The sequence below is a fragment of the Solea solea genome, chromosome 6, assembly GCF_958295425.1.
Source record: "Solea solea chromosome 6, fSolSol10.1, whole genome shotgun sequence".
Classification (NCBI taxonomy): Eukaryota; Metazoa; Chordata; class Actinopteri; order Pleuronectiformes; family Soleidae; genus Solea; species Solea solea.
This window is the reverse complement of record NC_081139.1, coordinates 14,836,254-14,859,753: the sequence shown is the minus strand read 5'-3', so window position 1 is coordinate 14,859,753 and position 23,500 is coordinate 14,836,254. Positions and strand designations below refer to the sequence as shown.

Below are 23,500 nucleotides of genomic sequence, written 5' to 3'. Positions count from 1 at the left end.
ACAGCAGCATGTCTCTCCACAGGTTCCAAATGGCTCTGGTTCCCTCACAGAGAATGTCATCACAGCTGTGTGTGTGTGTGTGTGTGTGTGTGTTGCTTAACAGTTAACAGTTTCCTCCACTGCACAGCGTCGTGTCCCAAGACAATGTTGCTCCATTTACAGCTTCTTGTGGAACTGCGACTGCCCCTCATGTTTTTCAGCACCTTTGTAGTCTTTGGTTCAGGCTCATTCCATCAACATCTGATTCCTCCTGAACAGAACACTGGAGAGAAGGTGTTTTCAGTTTTTACTCCTTAATTTGTTATTTCACACGTAGTTTTCCACATATATTCTCAGCCACTATTTTCTAACATATATTATGCTTTTGCTTTCCAGTGTCTTTAATAATTATCCATGTTTGTATGGGTCTAACTATTCTGTCATGCACTGCTGGCTGTTCCATTTAACTTGGACAAAAGAGCAGGTGGGTTTGGAATTAGCAACACCGTCTGTCTCTTCCTCTGTTGAGTTATTCTGTCAGTTTATCCTACACTGTTACCTTGAATGTTGGTTGGTTTGTGCCGACAGCTGTTTCAGCAGGGTTTGAAAGTTGGCATCAGAGCTATAATTTGCATTTAGGAGAAGCTTGCTTGCAGACTTGCAGAGGTAAGTTAATTAGGAAAATAAATTGGGGAGTAATAAGCTAAAACATTTGGACATTACTGTCTCTTCACCAAGAGGGGGCGCCCAAGTCATGCTTATCTTCCCACATTGCTTTCACACATGGTTTAGTATGGAAACGTGTGCTGGCACTCACACTCATATAAATCCTCAAAGTTGTAGGTTTATTGTAGTGACAGTATAATCAATAAATACTCTAATAATGTTTAACTTAAATTTGAACTATTGTTATTAGAGAGAGGAAGAAACCCAGGCACATGTGCATGCATCTAAAGAGAAAAAGAGTGAGATGAACAAAGTTTATCATTAACTGGTGCTGGATTAGAATTTGTTTTCTGACCTCGGTGATGCTTAAATCTGATTGCAGATCAGCACAGAGGCATAAACTGGTCCCGCAGGTCAAACTCCAGGATGAAGGAGGAAGTCTGTGACTTGGACATATTTATCTCTCTACAAATCTAATGTCAAGTTTCTAACAGCACCCAATATCCAAGCGGTATAGTTTTTTTTAAGAAGTAATTCACAAAATGACACTGGGCTACAGTGTTACCAATTCAAAATATTGTTTCAGCTCAGATACAATATACATTTGCAGCACAGACCTACAGGTCAGTGTGATTACCGCACATACCGCACATCACATGCTCTGGTGCCTCACAGCAAGAAGGTTACTGGTTTGGAATCCTGTTTAAGTCCAAAGACATGCAGATTAATGGTTACGTTATCCTGCCTCTCACCAGTAACCTTCAAAGGACAAGTTGTGTTCTTAACAATAAAGATATTGCAGCATGTCTACTTTCCATGTAGCAGGAAGTGTGATATGCAGTACATACAGTAATGTCTGCACATAACAGTTGAATGTTGTGTTATTTGTCTGCAGCTGTGGAGGAGCTTGGTGGGGATGAGGTCAGTGAGTTTCTAATCGTATATCGCATGAACTAGGAGGGAGGAGGTGTATTGTGCACCAATGTTGTGTCAAAGTAAGTGTTATACTCACTTGTGTTTGCTGGTCTGGGGTTTTTGCACAAATGAGGACTCATATGAACTCATATGATCTCACAAACTCAGATGGGTTGCGTCCCAGTTGGAACAGGGACCTTTCTGCGTGTTGCGTGTATTATGGTAATTGTTCTCTTCCTTGTATTTGAATGTAAATCATATTTGGATGGTGTGTCATGTGGTAACTCTCCATCCTGTTTCATGGTGAATATTGAACTGGAGCTTGACTTTTGAGATTTATCACAAATCCCGATGACAATATCTTTCAGAAAAATCACAATTAGAAATTTCCCACTTCAGAAAGCCTTTAGGGGGAAAGTGTAACACACAACCAGCAGATACAAAGGAGGAAACAGGACAAAGTCAATAATCCTCAAATCAACAGCATTTTCCTCCCTCTCTAGACCCGGTTTATAAGCTGTGAGCCAGGTTACAGCCCCTCGCCATCACCCACATTGTGGGGACATTTTTCCCGGCTCCAGTGGTTTGATGGCTGGATTAAAAGGTCAAGTGGAATCAGCCAGACATGCTGCCTCGCCTGTTGCACAACATGGTCAGTCTAATAACACCCAGTTACTGCAACATATTCTGTGTCAGCCGTGTGCAAAGCACGGTCAAGCCCTTTACTTTACACTACACTGCAGATAGTGTGGAGTCAGAGGGAGGTCAGGAGGGGTCAGCGTGCTATGATACATGTCTGGGCTTCAACTCTCAGCCTCTCCCCGCTTTCGCTGTTTAATGAAGACACAAAGGCCCAAACTCTATAGTGAGCTACCCTGTTTACGTTGGGTTGCATGTTCCTTTATTACCATGAATACACACACACACACACAGGGTACTTTGTTTTAACTTGCGTCCACATATGCCGTCCTGCTGCTGGGACAACTTAGTATATATATGTATATACAGTAAATCTCAGCTGAAAATGGGCCCCAGCAAACACACTGCTTCCTCCTGTTTGAGTAATGTTAGCTGAAAACTGCAGTACCCCACTGTTTAAGGAAATCACTCAACCCTTGTATTGGAAATAAAACACATTTGTGAGGTTAGCTTTATATTATTATTATTAGTTTGAACCAATGGGTCTGATCATGAACACCTTGTTGCTTTTAGTCAAGTTCATGAATGCTGATTTGGAAATTGGTGCCTGCTTGTGAACATATTTATGAACTTAATGAGTTAGTAACATGTTGGTGTTCTGTTTAGAGTTAAAGCAAAACGACATTAGTTTCAATAGCTTAGGTCCAGCATGTGATATCTAAGGTGAGACTGCAGATTTTAAGCAGGCGGAGGGATCCTCTACTCGCCCATCCCTTTCCCCCAAGAGTGTCAGGGAATTACGGTGGCCTTAGCACACAGAAAGGATGTCATTCTTCTTTATTTGCATAGTAAACTTCCACTTCAAAACACACGCTCTGGCTGGTTTGTCCATTCAGAGAAACATTACATTACATGTCATTTAGCAGGCGCTTTTATCCAAAGCGACTTACAATGGAATTGAGTACAATCAGCCAGGGGTGGAGTCGAACTTGCGACCATGACTCCACCCCCTTAGCCACCAAACATGGCTAAGCAACGTGGTAACCTCTGTAAAGCAAGGCCCTTGCCTAAAGTACACATAAAAAGGCTTATTCTAAGGCTTTCAAAGCCAAACAAAAGCGATTTTACATGTCACAGGAAATATACTTGTGGATAGTCAATATAGTCATTTACTAACATTTGCAACCTCTGTCCTTATCTCTGTCCCGATCTGTTCTCAGGAGACAGACATTAGCCGACGCACTCATTTCACAGACAACAGGACAAAGGCAATTTCTGCAACTCTACAACCATGTCAGCATGTGTTTTATTGCATTAATTATCAGACTCTCTTACAGAGTCTTTGCGTTCATTGCAGCGTAGAAAGCTGCTGCAAATGCTGAAGTAAAAATCTTTCCACTAAAGGGACATGTGCGCACGGCAGTTGTAGCAGAACAGCCAATAGGAGTGTCTCTTTCACTGTACTGCCTTGTGATTGGTCAATGTCTCTTGTCACAGGCCAGATTTTCATAGAGCTGTAAACAGAGTTTATTATGGAATTATTGATCAATATTGACAAGGATATCAAGCCTACTGCACCTTTAGTACAACAAATAAGTTCTAATCATAAGAAGTATGCACTGTGCCTACTACATACATGTATCTTAGATTATTGTCACTCATGCATTAGCAGCAGAGAAAACAATGTTTTCATATAGCAATGCATCATATTCAACAAACAGGTCACATAGTCGCAGTTACAAAGTAATTGGTGCCTTCAGTCATCAGATAAATGAAATGGAGTGAGAACTGTCACCTGAACATGTATTTATTTACCTTATGTATGTAGTTCATGTTGGCAGGAACCTTCTCATGATATCTTGTCCTATTCCCATATGTACTGGAAGCAGCTGTTGTTACTGTACATATTTATACCTGTCATCCACCAGCACCGCTCGTCCTCTCCTCAATAGGAAACAGATCGTCTTTCCATGTAAACACGATGCTAAGCACCAACAGAAAAAAAGAAAGAACAAAAAAGTGAGTCTATTTTCAGCTCCTGCCTCCAGGTGTTCACATGAAGAAAGGTGGGGTTGTCAGTTACGTGCATACGCCTATAGTAATTACAGGTGCATTTCCCAAATTAACTCACAATAAAGTGATGTTAATGTGCGGCCCATTAAAGAAGAACATGGAACACTTCCTGTCAGGCTCCACTGGTTTACCCACATTGTTCTTGACAGAGTGTCCAGGTATTACTACTGGTGTGGGGACCTAAACCTGTTTACACAGTCACATTATGGGGACTTGTCTTCCTTCTGGGGACAAAAAACCCGTCCCCATAATGTAAATTACTATGACTTAAGGTGAAGATTTGTTTTTAGGTTAGGTTGAGGTTAGGGTTAGGATCAGGTTTAGGATTAGGTCAGTATTAATTATGGTTAAGGTTAGAGCCAATGTTCCCTCAAGTCATGTATGTCGAGTGTGTGTGTGTGACCTACAGTTATATGACATTAAAAAAAGACTAATGTTGGTCGGACTGGAATTATAGTAAATGGAATAACACACCCATCTAATAAGATTGGGAGTCTGCCAATCTGCTGGGTGTATGTTTACCTTTAGTCAAACTTAGGTCGGAATCAATCTGGCTTGGCCGCTTTGTGCAGGCAACACAGTTCCTTCTTAAACCCATGAATACAAACAAACAAACCAGTACACGGAAGAATGACACAAAAGCAACAAATCTTAGGCTGACTCATATTTGGACTATAACAAGGAGACAGATTTTATGCTCTGTTAGTTTAAAGAATTTAGTATTTTAAAGTTCATCAATGGAAGGAAGGTTTGGAATGGCACTTAAACCAGAAACCGCCTAATACTACCACACCTTGGGTAGTGAAGGTGGACACTTTTCAGTCAATAAATCGATTTCCCACTAGGGCTTTTATGGTGGGACAGGACAGTTGTCTAGCTATAACCCCACTGAGTGACACTTCTGGTGGGCTGGCCTGCTGTTGATGTTGTAAAGTTAATATTTGCTTTGTAGGTACAAAACAAAACAGGACCTTTTGATAATTTCATATGATTTTCAGCCCCAGTTTTCACTGGACTATGAAAACGACTACAATATTACAATGTAATGCAATAATTCACACTGTGACCTTGCTTTTTTCATTGCCCACGACTGGCTACACCCAGCACCTGATAGAAAAAGCACTTAGTGCAGCACTGGCCAAATGAAGAGTGGTGGCTCAAATGAAGGACTCCTGCACTCACCCGTCCCTTTCCCAAACGTATCAGAAAAGCTGAGGTTGCCGAAGAGGATGAGTAGATCAGTCTAAGACTGCACTGAAGATAGGGAGAGGAAAAATAGGGTTATATATATATATTTATATATATATATTTATACACATATATACATGTATATGTATATATATATATTTCAATGTTCAAGTTCTGCCAATAAACTCTTAAATCTTTACACCCTGGACCCAGGTTGGTTTTATGGTACTGTTTATGTTCATATCTGGGAGTGAAAGCATTCCACATTAACTCTGCTGTGCGCTTGTTGTTTTGTCGTGATCACAGGTTCAAAAACACTCTGAGGCCCACATGTTTTTCCACGCAGCACAGACTCTCTGTCACTGACTGACAGACCGGAGGACCCGCCTCCATCCCCCAACTGCGGCTGACCAATGAGGCTGCGCAGCGGGGACGAGCCTTCAGGAGCAGCAGCCTCTCACGCGGCTCGCTCGCTACACTAACCGTGGCGCACACTGGCAGTCATGTGACTCACTTATAGTACAACTCAGTGAACGATCCGTTCAGTCGTGTGTTGCTGCTGCTGCTGCTGCTGCTGCTGTTGTTGAATTGGTGCGTCTCAAGGGCAAATCCCGTTGTGGTCCCGTCAGGATATAAACATTTTCCACGCTTCCTCTTCTTCCTGCACTGGGAATATATTTGCTGTGCGTGAACACGGTGAGTAAGTAGGTTTGCTCTCCCTGTTACTAGGTCCGTGTGTTGCAGCGTGCGCGTGTTTCCGCTCGGTGCTGCAGGGCTGGATGAAAACATGTTTACGTTGGAAGCGGTGACGCGCGCCAACTTGTGTATGCTGTGCGCGGCCGTGGAGGCGACAGCGAGGGAAACACGGCACACTACTCCGCATGGTGAACCTCTGTGGATTAGCGCGGGGGTCCGTGTTGTTGCTCTGCGGCAGATTAAAAGCACAATATGTGCTTCAATGAATGAAGTGAGCAGCTTGAGTCTCCTGAACACAGCTGCGTGTGCGAGAGGGGATTTTTCTGTTCCATGTTGCCTTTGAAGGTGTGACTGTGGGATCACATCATGGTTATGTAATTGTTGTTGTTATTTAGCAAACAGGAAAAATAGAGTTTCTTAAACACAATTTCTAAGATGCTTTATACTTAATCATTTAGATACAGTGTGATTGTTGCATTTGTTACGTTTAAAACCAGTTTTGACATGTTTTTCTTTTTGCTCTTTTTCTTTTTGTCTATGTAAAAAACATATTTTAGAATAAACTCCATTATATATATGTATATATTGTAAATGGAGCATGCCCCTTTTCAAGTTTTTTTTTAATTATTCCCCTAAACAATAAACACTTTTAAATATGTCGTTTCTTTAAAAAGTAATTTATATAGTTTTAAATATAATACAATAACTAATAGAGAGAACACTTGCGGGAAGGACACGTGATGTGACCCATAACAAGTAACATTCGGCTCCTAATGGCTTACTGTATATATATGAAGTAACATAGATGATGTCGTTTCCTCGGCCAGTTATGTGGCTGCCGCTTAAATGCTCTAATTGTCCCATAAACAAACAGAGCACGTGATTGATGCAGCACAAGAGCGCGCTCTGCTGCCTGTTCTGACCCATGCGTGTTTTCTGATTATAATGTGGACAGATCTCCGTTACCCCCCTCCTCCTCCTTCTTCCTCCTCCTCCTCCTCCTCTAGCCTGAGTTTACTCTCGGTCATTGAGACCATGCAGGGGCCTCTGGAAAAGGAGGAGGTGGAGGAAGGAGGAGGAGGAGGAGGGGGGTATATGACCCACACTCTCTGTTCAAGGAAAATATCCTATTTATAAAGTTCATAGTTGGACAAGATAAAAATAATAATAATAGTACATGACAAGCTGAACCACATGTCATTATTTGTTTTCATACATGACACTACAGCGGCCTACTGATCTTTAAGCCATAAAGTACTTTTAAACCCATAAAAAAAGAGATAAGGTTGATGATAAACAATCCTTGTACAAGAAAAAGGAAATAATATCCATAAAGAAAGATAATATTCCTTCTATTTTCATTGAAGATGACATAAGGTGCGTTTAGTCAGACTGTTTTTATGTGCATTTATGATCTTCATGGAAAAAAAAGTCTTAAAATGTTATCTCTGTAGAATAACTTCCAGTAACTTGAAAAATTATTTTTTGCAAGTTCACATAGTCTGTTACTGGTTTTTAATGGCGTTTGTTGTGAATTTGGATAACGGCGTGCAAATGTTCCACCAAAACAAGGGGGACTGTCACTGCATCCTTTGCTTAGAGACACCCAACATCCAAGATAAATGTAAAGGAGAGTTTATTTTTTCTTCTGTAAATGATATTAGCTGGTGGCAGACCAATCTCCACCTCTGACAAAGTCTGTGAAGTAAAACAAAAAAGAAAGAACGATTATATTGTCTTTGGATGCAAAGGAAACAACCCTGTTTGTTTGAACTGTTAAATGTCATTGATGATGATCTGTTGTGCTGAGTTATTATACGTGGAGGTTAAATGGTTAAGCAATTAAGTTGTGAGTCATTGCAGTAGAAGTGTATTTTCAAGTGATGCTTGAAAACGAAATGTCATTGTGTAAACAAACATTACCACAGTTGTGTTTTGTCGTTGGACCTCTCGCGGTCACAGTGACTATGTAAGCTTTAATGATATGAAGGCAGAGTGGATGTATGGGTCAACAATACACAAGACTTTCACACATTTCCTGTCATGTGATTCTTTTATTCACAACCGTATCGTGACAGTTTGGCAGACTTGACAATGTGTTTATTATTGTTGCCATGATGACAAAGATCCAGTAGCCCTGCTACTGTCATGTTCCTATCGATCATATCAGAGGGTAGAGACAGATGACCTACACAGTCTTGTTGAACTCCTTTGTGTTATGTAATAAATGAAGTTAATTCTTAACTGTGCTATGTCACAGTTATAAGCATGTAGAAGACATGGCACTTTGCATTTAATTGAGAAATTTAAGTCATATTAATCATTTAATGCACTTTTTCCCAATATTATTTTTGAATTGGCACAGTTAGCATTAAGACTAACAGATTATTTCGTCCTGTGTTTTTTTCTATTTAGACATACTGTATCCTGACTGGAGACCTTGGATTGTTTCCCTGGCATTTACTTTTTCCAGTCTGAGAGAACACCAGGTGTTTCACTATCTCACACTAGTGGGACGCATGACCTTGATGACCTGGGTATGTTTGGCCTAACTTTTCCAGCCGCACAAGGAATAACTCTCTTATAAGCCAAACACAGACTCCGAGTCCAACTGGAGACAGAGGTTTGGCACTAGCCAGGGGATGGTAGATAATTTTTCTTTGAGCAAAGAGATTTTTCATCCCAACAGTGGCTCTCCACTGGCCTACCAGCTTTCTGACATGGTGACAGACCTGGGGATCTACCAGGTGATGCCTTCACCACTTTCTGAGGATGACCTAAGCGAATCGTCCAGCCCACGTTCCTGCTCCAGCCCAGACTCCCAGGTGCTCAGCTCCAGCTATGGCAGCAACTCCAGCGCTGAGAGCCAGGATAGCATCCTGGACCACTTGCTGTCCCAGGCCTCTTTAGGTGTCAGTAGCATTTCAGCAGGGTCGGGGGCACCTATACCATTATCCACCTTCCTCTGGGACTCACGAAGAAATGAGCTTTCTGAACGTGAGCCGGTAAAGGAGGAAAATCTTGACTTCCTCACCTGGTCTAATGTGGAGACAGAGGAACAACTTTGTGGGTCCTTTCAGCCCACTCTGGAAGAAATTGAAGAGTTCCTGGAGGAGAATATGGAGGTGGTGACAATAAAGCAGGAAATCCGAGAGGGTTCACCTGAGATGAGAATGGGACTAGAGGAAGCTCATGGTCTAGAAGTTGGGATTGAGTGGTGCAGAGAGGCTTCATCTGACCATACGCCAGAGCCAGAGGCCAAGTATTCAGACCAAACTGTCCCCACTGGCAGCACCACTGACCTGGCCACTGGTGTCTCCAGCGAGACCAAAGCTACAGCAGTTGACTCTCCAGATGAATCCAGAACTGGGGCCAAGAATGCATCAATCAGCAAACCTTCATCACCACACAGTGAGGCTGCCAGTAGTGGAATGCCTGTCATCCTTCAAATTCAGCCACTTCAGATCAAGCAGGAGCCTGCAGTAGCACCTCTTGCCCCAGCACCCCAGCCTCCACAGCCTCCCCCAGCAACAGACATCAAAATTGCACAGCTACTCGTCAACATCCAAGGTCAGACGTTTGCGCTGGTGCCCCACGTCGTGCCATCATGTAACCTGAACATGTCCTCCAAGTTTGTGCGCATTGCTCCTGTCCCCATCGCAGCTAAACCTGTTGGGCTCGGAGACAGCTCAATCTGCCAGGGAGCAGGGATTCTTGCTGGAGGTCAAAAGTTCCAGAAGAATCCAGTGGCAGATCTTATTAAAATGCACAAATGCACTTTTCCTGGGTGCACCAAGATGTACACCAAGAGCAGCCACCTAAAAGCCCACCTGCGAAGGCACACGGGGGAGAAGCCCTTCGCCTGCAACTGGCAGGGCTGTGGATGGAGGTGGGTGAACCTAGCGTACACTGGCTGAATGAATGTGTATCTTCTGAATTTTGAACATATCGACCAGTGGTTGACAACATAATAAATTCACCTACAGACAGACTATAAGAATTTGATTTAGAATAATCACCCATGACCGGTTGTATAAAGTTGTTTACTTGCAAGGCTGAGCATTAACAGCAGACTGTAGTGTGAGTATGGCTGCTGTAAATGGGCTTCTGTGTCCCATGTGGAAGCAGCAGTAATTATATGTCAGTGGGACGTTTGTATGTGCTGTAGATAGTGTCATGTTGCTCAGTGTGGTACAGATTGGAAGGGACACTTAAACTGACCTGTTACACACACACACACACACAGGCACAGCCTACAGTTGTGAAAATACTCAAGCATAATGCTTTCCTTACTCTTAACTCAACTAAATACCTAACCCCAAACTTGAACCTAAAGTGACGCATCCTAATGACAACCGTAAGACAAAACAGAAAGATTCTCATTATTTTGCACAATATGAGTAGAGGTCTCTCCTGTCAGGAAGTGATAAGGTCTTTCCAACTAACCAAGGCAAGTTCTGTCCCCTCTTTTCTAATCTCTTAACCAAATGTCCTGTCCCCTAAATCTGGTTTGTAACAGAGTTACAAGTCTCTTTATAGTTGTGTAGCACAGTAGCACTGTCCTCCCAACAATGCTACTGTATGAAATCATGTGCTCTCAACCCGAGAAACACACAGATAAACACACACATACTCTCACCCTACCAAAATCAGAGAAGTAGCTTTTGAGCATGAATGTCATTGTTGGTTTATCACAATGGAAGCAAGACTTTCCCGTGTGTGTTTGTAATTTTGGACTGTCAGCAATAATGCTTCAGCAGTGATACAGGAAGCAGTTTTTCAAGGGTCACTTCTACAAGAGCCTGTTTTCTTTTCACTAAGAGCCCTTAATGGCAGTCATGGGGCCTTGTGTTTATTACCATGATGTGAGGTGAAGGGCGGGAGGACCGGTGACCGTGCAAGCGAACACACTCACACTTCTGTGATATCTGAGATGAACCGGAAATGTTGGGGTTGGTGTCTCATTTTTTAAGGATGTGAACTAAATCTAGGACCGAACATATGGCCTGGATTCACATGGTCACAACATTGGCACCTCCTGTTGAAACTCCTGTTCAGTTGCTGGGACAGTGTAAAGTGCATGTGTAAATGTGTATTTTTGTATGTAAAATATAAAAAGTGGCAAGCTCTAATTTGGAACCTGCTCGATTTGGGTTAGGTTTAAAGGCGGAGAACCTGGAGGTTGTCTTCACTTTGAATTACCATAGTTATGCAACGGTTTGTACTATCAGAAAAAGTCGCTGATGCAGGAAGCCGGAGAATCACCGTCTTTGTCACTAGAGAGGATAGTTTCTATTATTTGTTGGCCTGTTTTTGGACATTGAGACAAACATGTGTTTTATACTGTCCAAATTTCTAATTTTACACACAAAATCTGATGTTCTTGTTCAACTACAGTGTTTTCTCTAAATGAAACGTTTTGTTTTTCTTCATTTTAAATTGTTAATACACTATTTTAACATGCAGTAAATTGTAAATGACTGCCAGATATTGAAAGTTATTCCGGAAAAATTGTCAAAAGCACTTTTCTGGCCCTTTCATGATTAAAATAAGCAAAACAAAAAGTCCAGGCGGACATTTTGAGGCTTAGGTGTTAAATGGATAATGTGCATTGCTTTACCACTTAGAATGTCACCAACAGAATCTACTGATAGGACGACAGCGGTGGTCTCAAGACGTCTCCATACTTTCTGCGTTCCAATTCATTTGAGAGTTGTGTACACGCTCTGCTCACGTGTAAGAACATGCCTGCACTTCCATTCATACTAAAATAAGGGTCTGCGTCAGTCCACTGTTCCATGGATGTATACCTGTTCCCACATTGCATTATATTCCATGAATTGTCCTATCTGGAATGCACACGTACGGCTGTTCTGGCGTTCACACGTACAGTTGCGGACATCTGTGGATGACAGTAGTTAAACCTCAGCTGACTTTTTTTGACAGGGAAACTTGGAATTGTCTTTTGGTAGGTGGGTTTACTCAAACTTCAGTTGACCCCCTCACCAGTCCTCGACACCCATATCTAAAGCTTGTTTTGTTTGGAAGGTAATGCAATTTAATTTAATGTGGAATGGAATTGTATATTGGCTCTAGGTCCCCTGTGACCCTCAAAGAATAAGTGGTAAATGATGGATGGAGGGAAGGTTGATGGAAAGAACTGTGTGCATTTACTTTGTACTTTGGTACTTTGTAGTGTATATAATTTAAAGGTACTTCAACCATATTACTGATCTACTTTCAGTTTAGCCAACATGATTATACCTCTGCTTCATGGCTTTAGTTGCTATTACTTATGGATAAACATTATATACATACAGATGCTGTAGACCCATGATTCAGTGGTATGCAAGTTAGCTTCCTCTGGTGGTACTTGGAGGAAAATCAGAAATACTACTGTATATACCAGGGTATGTGATCGGAGTGGAGCTGAGGAATTTTGACCGGAGTGCGTAGACAATGAAACTGAGTATTTTCTCAGTTGGAACTTGGTTACACAGTATAATAACAAGCAGAAGTGCAGTTTCCTACATGTGGTTTGGTGAATTGTGTGTTAGTGAACTGTGCAGCAAACCTGTTATCTTTGCTGTTCACTCTCTGAACTGGTTTTTCCATTCAGCTCATCTGTCAGAAGCTACAAGGCACCCAACCCTAACTCTCACATTAAACACATACTGTAGCTAAAATGACTGACAAGCCTGACTGCTTCATGTTCACTGACGTGCAGTAAATGTCAATTACAGTAGTGAAGCTAAACAACAATTGTATTACTGTATGAGGAAAGACTGTGATATGATTGTTTTTGTTCAGCAAGATGTGCAAAAATACTTATTTGTGGTCGGTATACAGAAGTGGAAATATTCTGTGTACCCCTACATGTATGGGCAATAGGAGGAGTCTTTTGTCATAGATACATGCTCTGACTTGTTAAATAGAAGTCAAATTAAATTGAATGGATGTTAAGTTATTTCATCAAGTCAAGTTATTGTAAAGCATTACTGAATGTATGAGTCATGCTGAAGGAGCAGTGAAGGCAATGAGCACAATGATTTACTTAGATCATGTGTGTCTGTCTATCTATCTATCTATCTATCTAATAACTAGTACTAAGTTATCTAATAACTGTCTGACATTTATGAATGATAATATCCATTTTTCATATTCACAGCTATAGAAATAATAAATAAAATATAAAACAAATATCAACAGCAGCTACTGCACTGGACAGGTGATAAAGATCCATTCTCAGTTAACTGATCAAACGTGTACCTTAAGAAGGCAGACAGGAAGTTTGATGCGTGATGTCACACAGTGAAATGCATTGGTGCTGCATAAAATCCCATCCACATGCATGTAGCTATTTATAAACGGTTCTTTGCATGCAGTTACTGACTCAGAATTAAAGTCCCACAGGAGCTTTGTGTGAGACCATTTGACTGTAGAACCAAACTGGAGATCTGCCACCAGTTCTTGTCATGCTGCACAAGTGAGTCCTAAAACATGAGGGGAGAAATGGTTGTGCTAGTAATCTAGGCTGTGTGGTCCAACTAACAAAGGCCTCTTGTCTGTACACAAAAGGCAGGATCTAGTTTGGATGGAACTGAGCATATGTGTGAGAACCAGTGTGCGTGTGTGTGTGTGTGTGTGTGTGTAACCCACTGTATGTGATGGTGTAAATGAGGGGGCCAACCAAAGGGGTAAAAATGGGGGTTGGGGAACGTCTGGGAGATGCAAGTGAGTGGAGCCGAGAGTTACTGAGATTTTCAGTTTTACAGTCACTTAAAGAGTTGAGTTAGGAAGTGGAGTGAACAAACACAAAGCGTTGAATAGTAACCATGACCGTGGGCTCGGAACGTCCAGGCTGCCATACTACATAATAGGGAAGAGAGGGATCAGTCAAGGTTCCTCACTTAGACCCGGGAGGAACAGAGAGGGAATGGTTAGGTGGAAAGATAAACTGCATGTGGCACTGCATATTCTAATGTGCAAGGTTGACACAAGGTCTACTGACTTTTTCAGTGTTAAAGTTCTCCTCCAGAGAGGCTGACTTCTGAAAAGTACTACATTAAATAGTAAATACTTGTCCTTGCTTTGCTTGCTGACAGTGCAGCATACATTATTTGTTTACATCTGGCCTCAAGAGTCAGGACAGACGTTTTCTAAAATTTTAAAATCAGTCATGAAATTTGATGCTATAGTTTTGATGCTAATTTGAGGCTATAGACACCATCTTCTATAACTTCTATAAACCTGTGTTTTGATACAAGTCCTCTGATGGGGCAGTTGGTTATCATATCCTGTCCTGTTGCAGTTGTAAGGTCATCAGGGACACAATTTGTGCCGCCACAAAGATGCACTTTGGATTGGGGAAGTTGTGGTTCAAGAGGTAAAGCGTGTCATTTTCAAACCAGAAGGTTGCTGGCTCAGTCCCTGGCTCTTCTTGTCTGCAATAGGAATGTCCTTGGGCAAGATATTGAACCCCTATGTGCCATGTTGTTAAATTGCCTATCGACTTAAGTGTGGGTGTGGGGACTGAATGGTTTTCAAAGCAAGACAGACTTTAGTTTCCCAGAGGGAAGAAGCAGTCTACAGGAAAAAGATATTTGAGATTTTAGCAGGCGTAGATCTTATTAGGTGAGCCTTTTTTAAGACACCGAAATCTGTGTGTTCCAGCTGGCAGCTGTGTTTTCACTGAGAGCAAGCTTCCAAGTCTCAGGCTGGTTCTCGATGGTAGGATGCACACACAGTGCTGTCAGCTCTTAACTATGTTGGTACCTTATACAACTGGGTTTCAAAAAATCACCTGCTCTTGGACCAGATTTGAAGAAATTTCCTCCATGAGGAATGGATGGACATCCTGAAAATGCTATGTCTCCTTTCAGAGAAATCTTAAGGAGTGTGACATCATCAAGCCCATGCACTTACTCAGCGCACACTGACTGCTGTAGTGGTTGAGCTTGTGTGTGGGTGCACGATTTAAGTATGTTTTTTTAATCCATACACAGATTATTTAGAAGTCAAGTCACATGAAATGAAAACAAATCCTTTTAACAGAGAGCAAGCTGCTTCAAATTGATGCTGTCGGGACTCCAAGGGGATGAAACGTTGTAAATCCTGTCACTGTTTGCTCTGATAGTTTTGTTCCCTCACATAGCAACAGATCCAAAGCAGATGTTGGAATGTCAGACTTCAGACAGTCTTACTGTGTACATTATGAGACCATCTATGCAAAGTACGTTGACCAGTTAGTGGATCACATTTGAATGCACACAGTTTACTGACAAGTGCCGGGTTCTTTGCAGCATTGGGTGCCATAAAAGCTTTATTTACGTGTAGGATATTGTAGGATATTACATCCCACGCTCACCCTGTAATGACACAGACAACCCACTCCACAGAACAGTAAATATGTCCTGTGGTGTTTGTGTGAGTTCCCATGGGATCTCAATTCTCTACAGCACTCTGTTTGGTTACTCATGACAAGAAAGGGTGCAGTAGGTGTTTTTCGTGCTAATAGAATATTGTCAATGGCAGTGTCTCCCTTTATAATCTGTCGTCTGATACCTTAAGTACTTTAATCATGTCTGTTAATCGAGCAGCTTAACTCTGGCCATCAGCTCTGAGCTTGTTTCTGCACTTGACACAGAGTACATTTGGTTTCTGCTGCAGCTCCCCGAGTGTTGTTGCTTAATTACAGCATGCAATTGCATCAATTCATCATCTTGTCAGGTCAGCGGAGCAACATCTGGGATGCAGAGTGTGGCTGGGGACAGTCAGTTCCAGAGAACTGGGTCACTGGGAAAAAGTCACGGAGTTGTCGTTTCTGTGGCTTCGGCCAAGCAGCATTTGCCTCACATGCAAAATCTGCTGCTGCTGCTGCTGCTGCTGCTGCTGCAGAAGACACAAATGCTTTGCTTGTCTAAATGAGTTACAGAGAAGAAGTAGCATCAACCTGTGAAGCGTGCTCATGTCACATAATGATGCTAAATCATTCAACATGCGAGAGAAGAATTTAGAAGATAAATTAACAGTGTGAGTGTAATGAAAAATTAAAAATAAAAAAAACCCTTTTCTTGCATCACGCATTGTGGGTAACTGTCAAATTTTGCGCCGTAAAACATCAACTCAGTTTACTCTGAAGATTTTAATTTTTGTTCTTGCCATGTGTGCTGGTTGTCTTTAAACTCTAACAGCACGGTGTGTGTGGTGTTACTGTACACCCCCCCCCCCCCGATGAGCAGCAGAAAATGACCTTTGTTGTGTTTGTATAGATTCATCCAGGTCATAGTTATTCAGAAAAAACATTGCATCAGTAGCAACTGTGTTGTCACCTCTCTGAGGCTTCTTCAGTGGTGAAGGCTGGTGGTCAAACCACAGAATTGAACTTTTGAGAAGTGTGGGCAGTGTTCACTGTGACTCCGGTTTTTCCTAACACCTTATTTGTTGTTCACTTGTCTATTCATCCTTCATCTCCTCCACAAGTGTGAAATTGTGTGACTGCAGCTGTGAGACACTTGTGCTGTTCATCTTCACTGTTGTGTTCGGCTTAACCGACACTGACACTATCAGAGAGAGGCCAGCGTGCAGCTGACTTGATTCCAGTTTCTGTCCGCTGTGTTGTCTGTTGACATTCCTACTATCACCATTTCCTCCCTCCTTCATCACTTAGTAAATGCAAGCACACAAGACCTGAGTTTGGGCTCTGGATTGCTTTGAGTTTTGTGGGATTAAGATGAAGAGAGACCCAGAAACATATTCATAATATAAAGCCAGTTAACATGGATTTGAACCAGAGGATTTAACTGATAGCAGCTTTAGGTCAAAGTCAATTGTGTCTCACGTTCATGAGACAATTCCATGTCACATTTGACTCCGTACATTTTGGAATATAAATGATTTTTTTCTTCTTGTTTCTTCCAGGTTTTCCCGATCAGACGAGCTATCCCGACACCGGCGCTCCCACTCGGGGGTCAAACCCTACCAATGTCCTGTTTGTGAGAAGAAGTTTGCCCGCAGTGACCACCTGTCAAAACACATCAAAGTGCACCGCTTTCCACGAAGCAGCCGAACAGTTCGCGCGGCAAACTGACGCCCTGCTCCCGTCAATGGGAACACTGGGATTACAGGGAAATGCTGGGATCTCTGGGATCACTCTCGTACAGACATAAGTCACAGGAGCGAGGTGCGAGTGTGAACGTGAAGGTGAACGCACAATTATTCTGGGCGAAATAAAAAATGTGAGAGGAGGAGAGCCTTGTTTTTATCGATTGTTTTAATTTATTGTACAAAAGCGAGCCAACACATTTGACCATCCAGTCTGTGAAAGCAGCTGACGGTTGTTGTTGCCATTGGCACTTTGGTTTGTTTGTTCTGTCTTTATCTTCTGCTTGAGCAGGAGATAAGATAACCTTATTTTCATTCAGTCTGGATTATGTGGCTGATTTTGTAATAGCCTTGTTTGTCAATTCTACCTGGATAAAAACAACTGCCTTTGATCTTCCTGAAAGCTGCCAATGTCTTGCACATTCCCGATGTTATGCAATGTTTAGGAAGTTTGAAGGTCACTGGGATGTCCAGTCCTCTACCTGGGCTCCGCAGGTTTTCTGACAGCTTTGCTGGCTCAAATATTTGTGGATGGACAGGAAGAGGACTGGAGTGCGACAGAGACACAGACTACTGATAAGCTCAGAAAGAAGCGAACGGAGGTCTCACAACAACGCTCACCTTTTTTATGTAAACCTGCTGTGATTCAAGGGAGAGACTGACAGAGCAATGCACGGAATGCAAACGTGAAACACAACTAAAGGTGTGTTCACAGACCAAAAGGGAAGCAAATTTTTTCATGTTGAAGTTACTAATGCCACAGGAACATGACGTGTGTTTGCTCATGTTGAAGCCTACTCATAGTTTTTGTGTGTGCTGAGGTCCACTACGGTCCATGTGTCATCGTCACCCACGTCTGGCACGAGCACATTTATCCCATCATTTGTGACCACACACACAACTGTCGCGTGCTCTAGGTAGAACAATATACTGGGATGGAATTGGATTTGATATCAGGTGCATACGCGTGGCTCACCAGACTGACTCAGACCTTCATTTTAGTATCACGTAACCACTTTTCCCTCATTTCTGTTCATTGATTGGTGGATCATCCTTTTAATAAATGTGAGTTTATTGACTCTCATTTTGGGCAACACAAATGATAACCTCATCCTCGCATACATACGTGTAATCATGCAAAAAATGACTTTTGTGTTTGGTCTGAATGTACTACAAAAACGGAAGCGCACAGCGATTGTTAAATCGGCTTTTTTGATCAGTGTTAAGTGTTTGTAAGTGTTGTTGGTTGATTAAGCTATCATATGTACCTTATTGGTGGTCTTATGTTTTATCACGTTTCTGGCCTTACTGTACCATGTGGCCAAATGGTTTTTGGAAATCAGGCGCTAAGGTGATCCACGTGTTAAGCAGGTGCCTTTTTAAAAAGGTTTTTATTATGTGGCCTGTTTCACTGAATGTCTCTGTCTTTTATTGTTTTCTGACAACTTCACACAAAAGCTGCCTCAGCTCTGCTTCATCAGTTACTGGCGACGTCCAAGGAAACAGGCTTCCCCCCCCCCCTCAGCTGGCAGTGACGCTATGCTGAGGCGACATTAGTGGACACATTACATATAATGGTGCTGAACTACCAGGAGAATGAGCTTCTTGGGAAACGTAGTCACAACAACCTTTCAGAGGCCATGACTTACCTTTCCCTCAAACAGTGCTCGCTATGTAAAGCACGCCCCGCTGTAGGAGTGCGATGCTGCTCGAGCATATTTTTCATGTGTATTAAGTGGGGGATTTTTTTTTTTTTTATCATTCCTTTCTTTCAATTTTTGAATTGTCAATGCTTGTGTGAATACAGGTGTTATATTGCATCCTATGAATGTATGTAAATATGCAGCAACATCAGTGCATCTGGAAAAAGGACACGACATCAGAGACTGCTCTGACACCATATCTTAAAACGAAAGAATGGTTGTGAAAATTTCTAGTTCGAAATCGAAATGTGTACATAACTTAACGTTTCAATACATATGAATATATTATATCTATTTTTTTCCCTTGTTCTATCCGAGATGCATTTACAAATAAAAGTGAAAAGAAACAAATGTGTCTACAATAATTCTCTATTCATTCAGGGAACATCTGTCCCGTCTGTCCGTACATCCATCTGCAGGTGACTTAATAAGTGCATGATTGTGTGCAGTGTCGACGTTATAGCCGTGTTTGGATGAGAAATGCGATAGATATGAGAGGAAATGTGACAGACGCGTCGCTCAACGAGCTGCTTCCATCCGGTCTCACATGGAGAAATGAATGGCTACAGATGCCGCCGTCACCTTCCTGTTATCTAAATGCAAAGTAGCAAAGCAACCGTGCTACTAAATCACACACTTGGATTTTTCTTTCTTCAAAGAACACACCAGGGTGTGCAGAGTTGACTTTGTTCATATAAGAAATGCAAGAGATGTCCCCAGAGATGTTTCTCTGTTAATCCTCAGTCTGTCAAACGGGTTGCTTGACAGGCCTCAAACTTGAGGTGGACTTTTACTAAGGACACCATCAGGATGTGCACCGTCGACTTTGACATCATTTGGATAAGAAATGCAAGGGAACGTGTACAGGTGGTGTCCTCGTTTCAGACACTCAGCGTTGGCCTCTGTATATTATTATTTTACGCAGGATTAGAGTGATTTACAATTTACAAAACTGGAATAAATGTTAGAATTACGAGATCGCCATTTGTTTTTGTTCGTTGCAGGCCGTCTTATGATGACGTACGTGCAGCTGGTCACATCAGAAGGAATATGCAGAAAACAGTCAAAGTTTGGAGAGTGATTTATTTTTCCTTTGAGAGGCTGCCATGGTGAATAAAGTGGATTCAGTTCCAAAGGAAACTTCTTGATTGTATTTACAGAGGTAATGTCGTAATATATGAGTGTTTTAAGTCACTATTCTTGATACCAAGTAATTAGTAAAGTGATATTACTTTTTAAATGAGTAATATGTAATAATTAACGTATTAAACACTGAATTCTATACTGATATTTGGCCTGGGCTTGAACAAATATTTGGACATTTTTATCAGTTTGGGTTTTGTCATGTTGGCTGGGCTTTTTATATGATATCTATGTGTGTATTGACAGTTATTTGCGAAAACAAACATTAACCCTGGTAATAATTGTGTGTTCAGAGTCAGGCTCAGGTCAGGTTTGGTCTAGTTTAGACAGTCAAATGCAGCCTTAATCATGCTCTGTTGTACAAACAAGTATCTTTGGCTTAAATGGCCAATTTAAATATTTTCTTTGAAATGTTTTGGTATCGACCTTCAGAAAAATTGCATTTTTCATCAATGGGAAGTCATGGGTAGTTATGTGTGGACAGCAACATTTTACATTCCATTCCACAAAATGTGGCTGATAATGTTGCTTTTATTTGGAAAAAAACCCAAAAACATCTCGACTGCATGTCAGACGAGGAGTTTTGCACAAGCTATAAACCACACAGGTCTCATCAGCAGAAGTGTTTGGTGTGTTTCCATAGAAACAGAGATGTTCAAAGTGAATTAAACAGAACCAGGTGAACAGTTGAGCTATAAGTATTTGTTCATTTCACACTCGCCAGAGTCAGAAGTCTGAAGCCAAAATCACATCAGCAAAGAAAAATGTGGCTGACGTTTCAGATCCTGATGACTGTTCATACGTTACTCAAGTTCCCTCAGCTGCTGCTGCTCTGTTATACATTTACAAACACTTACACCAATCAGTCACAACATTAAAACCAGCTTTTTGTTTTAATGTTGCGACTAATCACTGTAAACCTTGGTAAATTCACCCCATGCTGATGGAAAAATCTAATCAACTTTTTTTTAGCTGTCCAAACAATTGCTGATTTTATGCTAGGATTGTTTTTATGCATCAAATTTAAAGCTAAAATCCGATGATAACAGAGATAATCAGATGAAGAGTCATCTCAAACGGAGTGTGTACCAGTAGTCTGTGGAGAGATAATTATAGTGCTTTAAGATTTCATGCTGAAATGTAATCTTAAATATGAATGTGCCGTGGTTTGTAGCAACATTATGCTTCCTGTGTTCATCTTAAAGCTGCAGTGTGTAACCTTCGGTGGGGTTTTCTCTGTTATTTTCCTTCCTCTATTTGTGTCCATGAACAAAAACAATGTTACATTATTTGTATGCTGGATCCTTTGTCCAGCATACAAATAAAAGGGGCATAAAAGGGGCTCTGACGGGCAAAACTATCAGACCTGAGTGAGGGAGTGTTTGTGTTTACACCAGCAGAGCGGGGGGAAGATTTGTTTATCCATCAGTGCAAGTCACTTTTGACATGTGGCAAGCGGTTGTGATGTCAGCCATAAGAATATGAACTCCTGTTCCCAGTATCGGTGTCATGTCAGTCTTGTGCATGTCACTCACTACATTTACATGCACTGTTTAATCCAACTAAGACGAAGAGAAAATCAATTTATTGGCCGTGTACGTCCGCCTCCGCCTCTGTAGGTGGCGCTGTATCGCTCTATAAGCTGGTGTGTATTTGAATCCGTTTCCTGTTGACCTTTATGTCAGCGAACAGTGAGATGGATGGTGAGACGTAACCTGCTTTGATACAAATTAGATGGAGCGTGGCTCTTGTGATTGCTGTGTTGTCCTATGAAAGACGCCGCTGTGAGATTTCCAGCAATATATGTCGTCTCCTTCTACTTCCGGGTGAAAGACCAGGCAGGAAATTCCCCCGGAGGAAAGTTTGACTCCAGTCGGACTACATGCACGAGTAATTGGAATCACATTATCCAGGTAAGTTAGTCTGATTAGTTCAATTTTAGTCGCACTAACGTGACATGACATTGAGAAAACCGAATGATTGTCTTAGTCCGAATAAAACTGAGTGTCACATGGTACATTTGAACTTAAATATAGATACAGTACAGGATAATTATGTTATATTTATGTATAACCCCTGATGTTCTGCTGCATGTGTGAATGGGAGTGCCCTGATAGACTAGTGCAGTCTTAGTATTTACCATTTTAAGTAATGAATGAATGAGGGCAATTATGAAATCAGGTTTAAATCTGTAATTCATCCAACCCTGTGTGGAAGCATGTGCCTTGATGACTGCTCACACACACACACACACACACACACACACACAAAGGAGCCACATCTGGTTTGGATCATGAGGTGTTTTCTAAAATATGGACACATAAAGATATTATTGAAGATTAGATTAAGAAATGTTGGCTCTTTGCTCTGATGTCATACCTTTATAGAGGGAGGTGCCAGGTACCACCACAGAGTTCTGCAGGCTTTTTAAATAGTAACTGTTGCTTGAGAAAGGAACAGACAAGTACGTAATAGTGCTGTTAAAACAAATATGAGAAAATAATGAGCAAGGCAGTGGTGACTATTTAAAATGCAGCTTTACAGCACAGGTCATCCTCAAGACTAAAAGAAAAAGAAAGACCTGCAGCTTTAAAGACAAAAACTCATTACCTGAATAGTAAAAAAATAATAATGTGGAAGGTTATGATTTTGACTCTTAATGGGTTTTTTTTGCAGACATTAAATGGGTTTTCATGGCTAATTTTAGGGCATACAAGTGCAATGTGGGAGTATTTATATACATACACAGATAGAATGCTTAATTCACATCCAAAATTATCCAAAAAAATATGGCTTTTAATGTGTCACTGCTCCTCTGATCTTCTGGCTCATAGTTAAATTTATATGCAGTATTTAAAGTACATCAATAATCCGGGCACTCCATTTTCACTCTGACAGGCAGAGGAAGATGTACATGCACATTAAGTGTCTTATCAGTGATGCTGCTGCCTTTATGAATTTCAGACAGGCTCAAGGTTACATGCTGTCGGCCTAACGGGGGGTTGTTTAAGGTCTGAATTGAGTTCAGTCAGTGACAGTCGAGCAGATTGTCTGGGCTGATTAATAGTTCTTTTTGCACGCAGAACTGTGGTTGTCGAGAGCCGTGCAGAATCACTGTGCTCTATCATTTATGCAATAAAGATGATGATGGGTGAGACAGCTCGGGGCCGCAATGACTGTATTTTGTGCAGCACGTGTGTGTCCAAGGCAAAGCTGTTAATCTTGATGTTTGTGTATCTGTGTTGGTCCAAATGTTCTGTTTGCATGCGTGTCAATGGGCTCGCCAAGCAGCCTGATGTTGCACTCACCAGTTTCCCACAGGGAACTCTTTCCTGTAAGACAGGAAACAGCAGGACAATAGGCTGAAACTGCAACGCCTTCACTGACACACCACC

The 23,500-nt window shown here is 41.6% G+C and overlaps 1 protein-coding gene across 1 annotated transcript; it reads left to right on the top strand.

Moving 5' to 3' along the window:
* Window positions 1-5,932: 5,932 nt before the first annotated feature.
* LOC131461194 (Krueppel-like factor 15) lies at window positions 5,933-19,313 on the top strand. The gene is made up of 3 exons (XM_058632262.1): window positions 5,933-6,156; window positions 8,572-10,045; window positions 17,077-19,313. Exons 2-3 carry the CDS (start codon window positions 8,799-8,801, stop codon window positions 17,243-17,245), a joined length of 1,416 nt encoding a protein of 471 aa, XP_058488245.1. The 5' UTR covers window positions 5,933-6,156; window positions 8,572-8,798; the 3' UTR covers window positions 17,246-19,313.
* Window positions 19,314-23,500: the final 4,187 nt, after the last annotated feature.

Bases quoted from the DNA above. Each gene is read 5' to 3' on its own strand.
- LOC131461194 (XM_058632262.1), top strand. From the start codon at position 8,799: ATGGTAGATAATTTTTCTTTGAGCAAAGAGATTTTTCATCCCAACAGT. The intron at 10,046-17,076 runs GTGGGTGAACCT...TGTTTCTTCCAG, and splicing joins TGGCAGGGCTGTGGATGGAG to GTTTTCCCGATCAGACGAGC.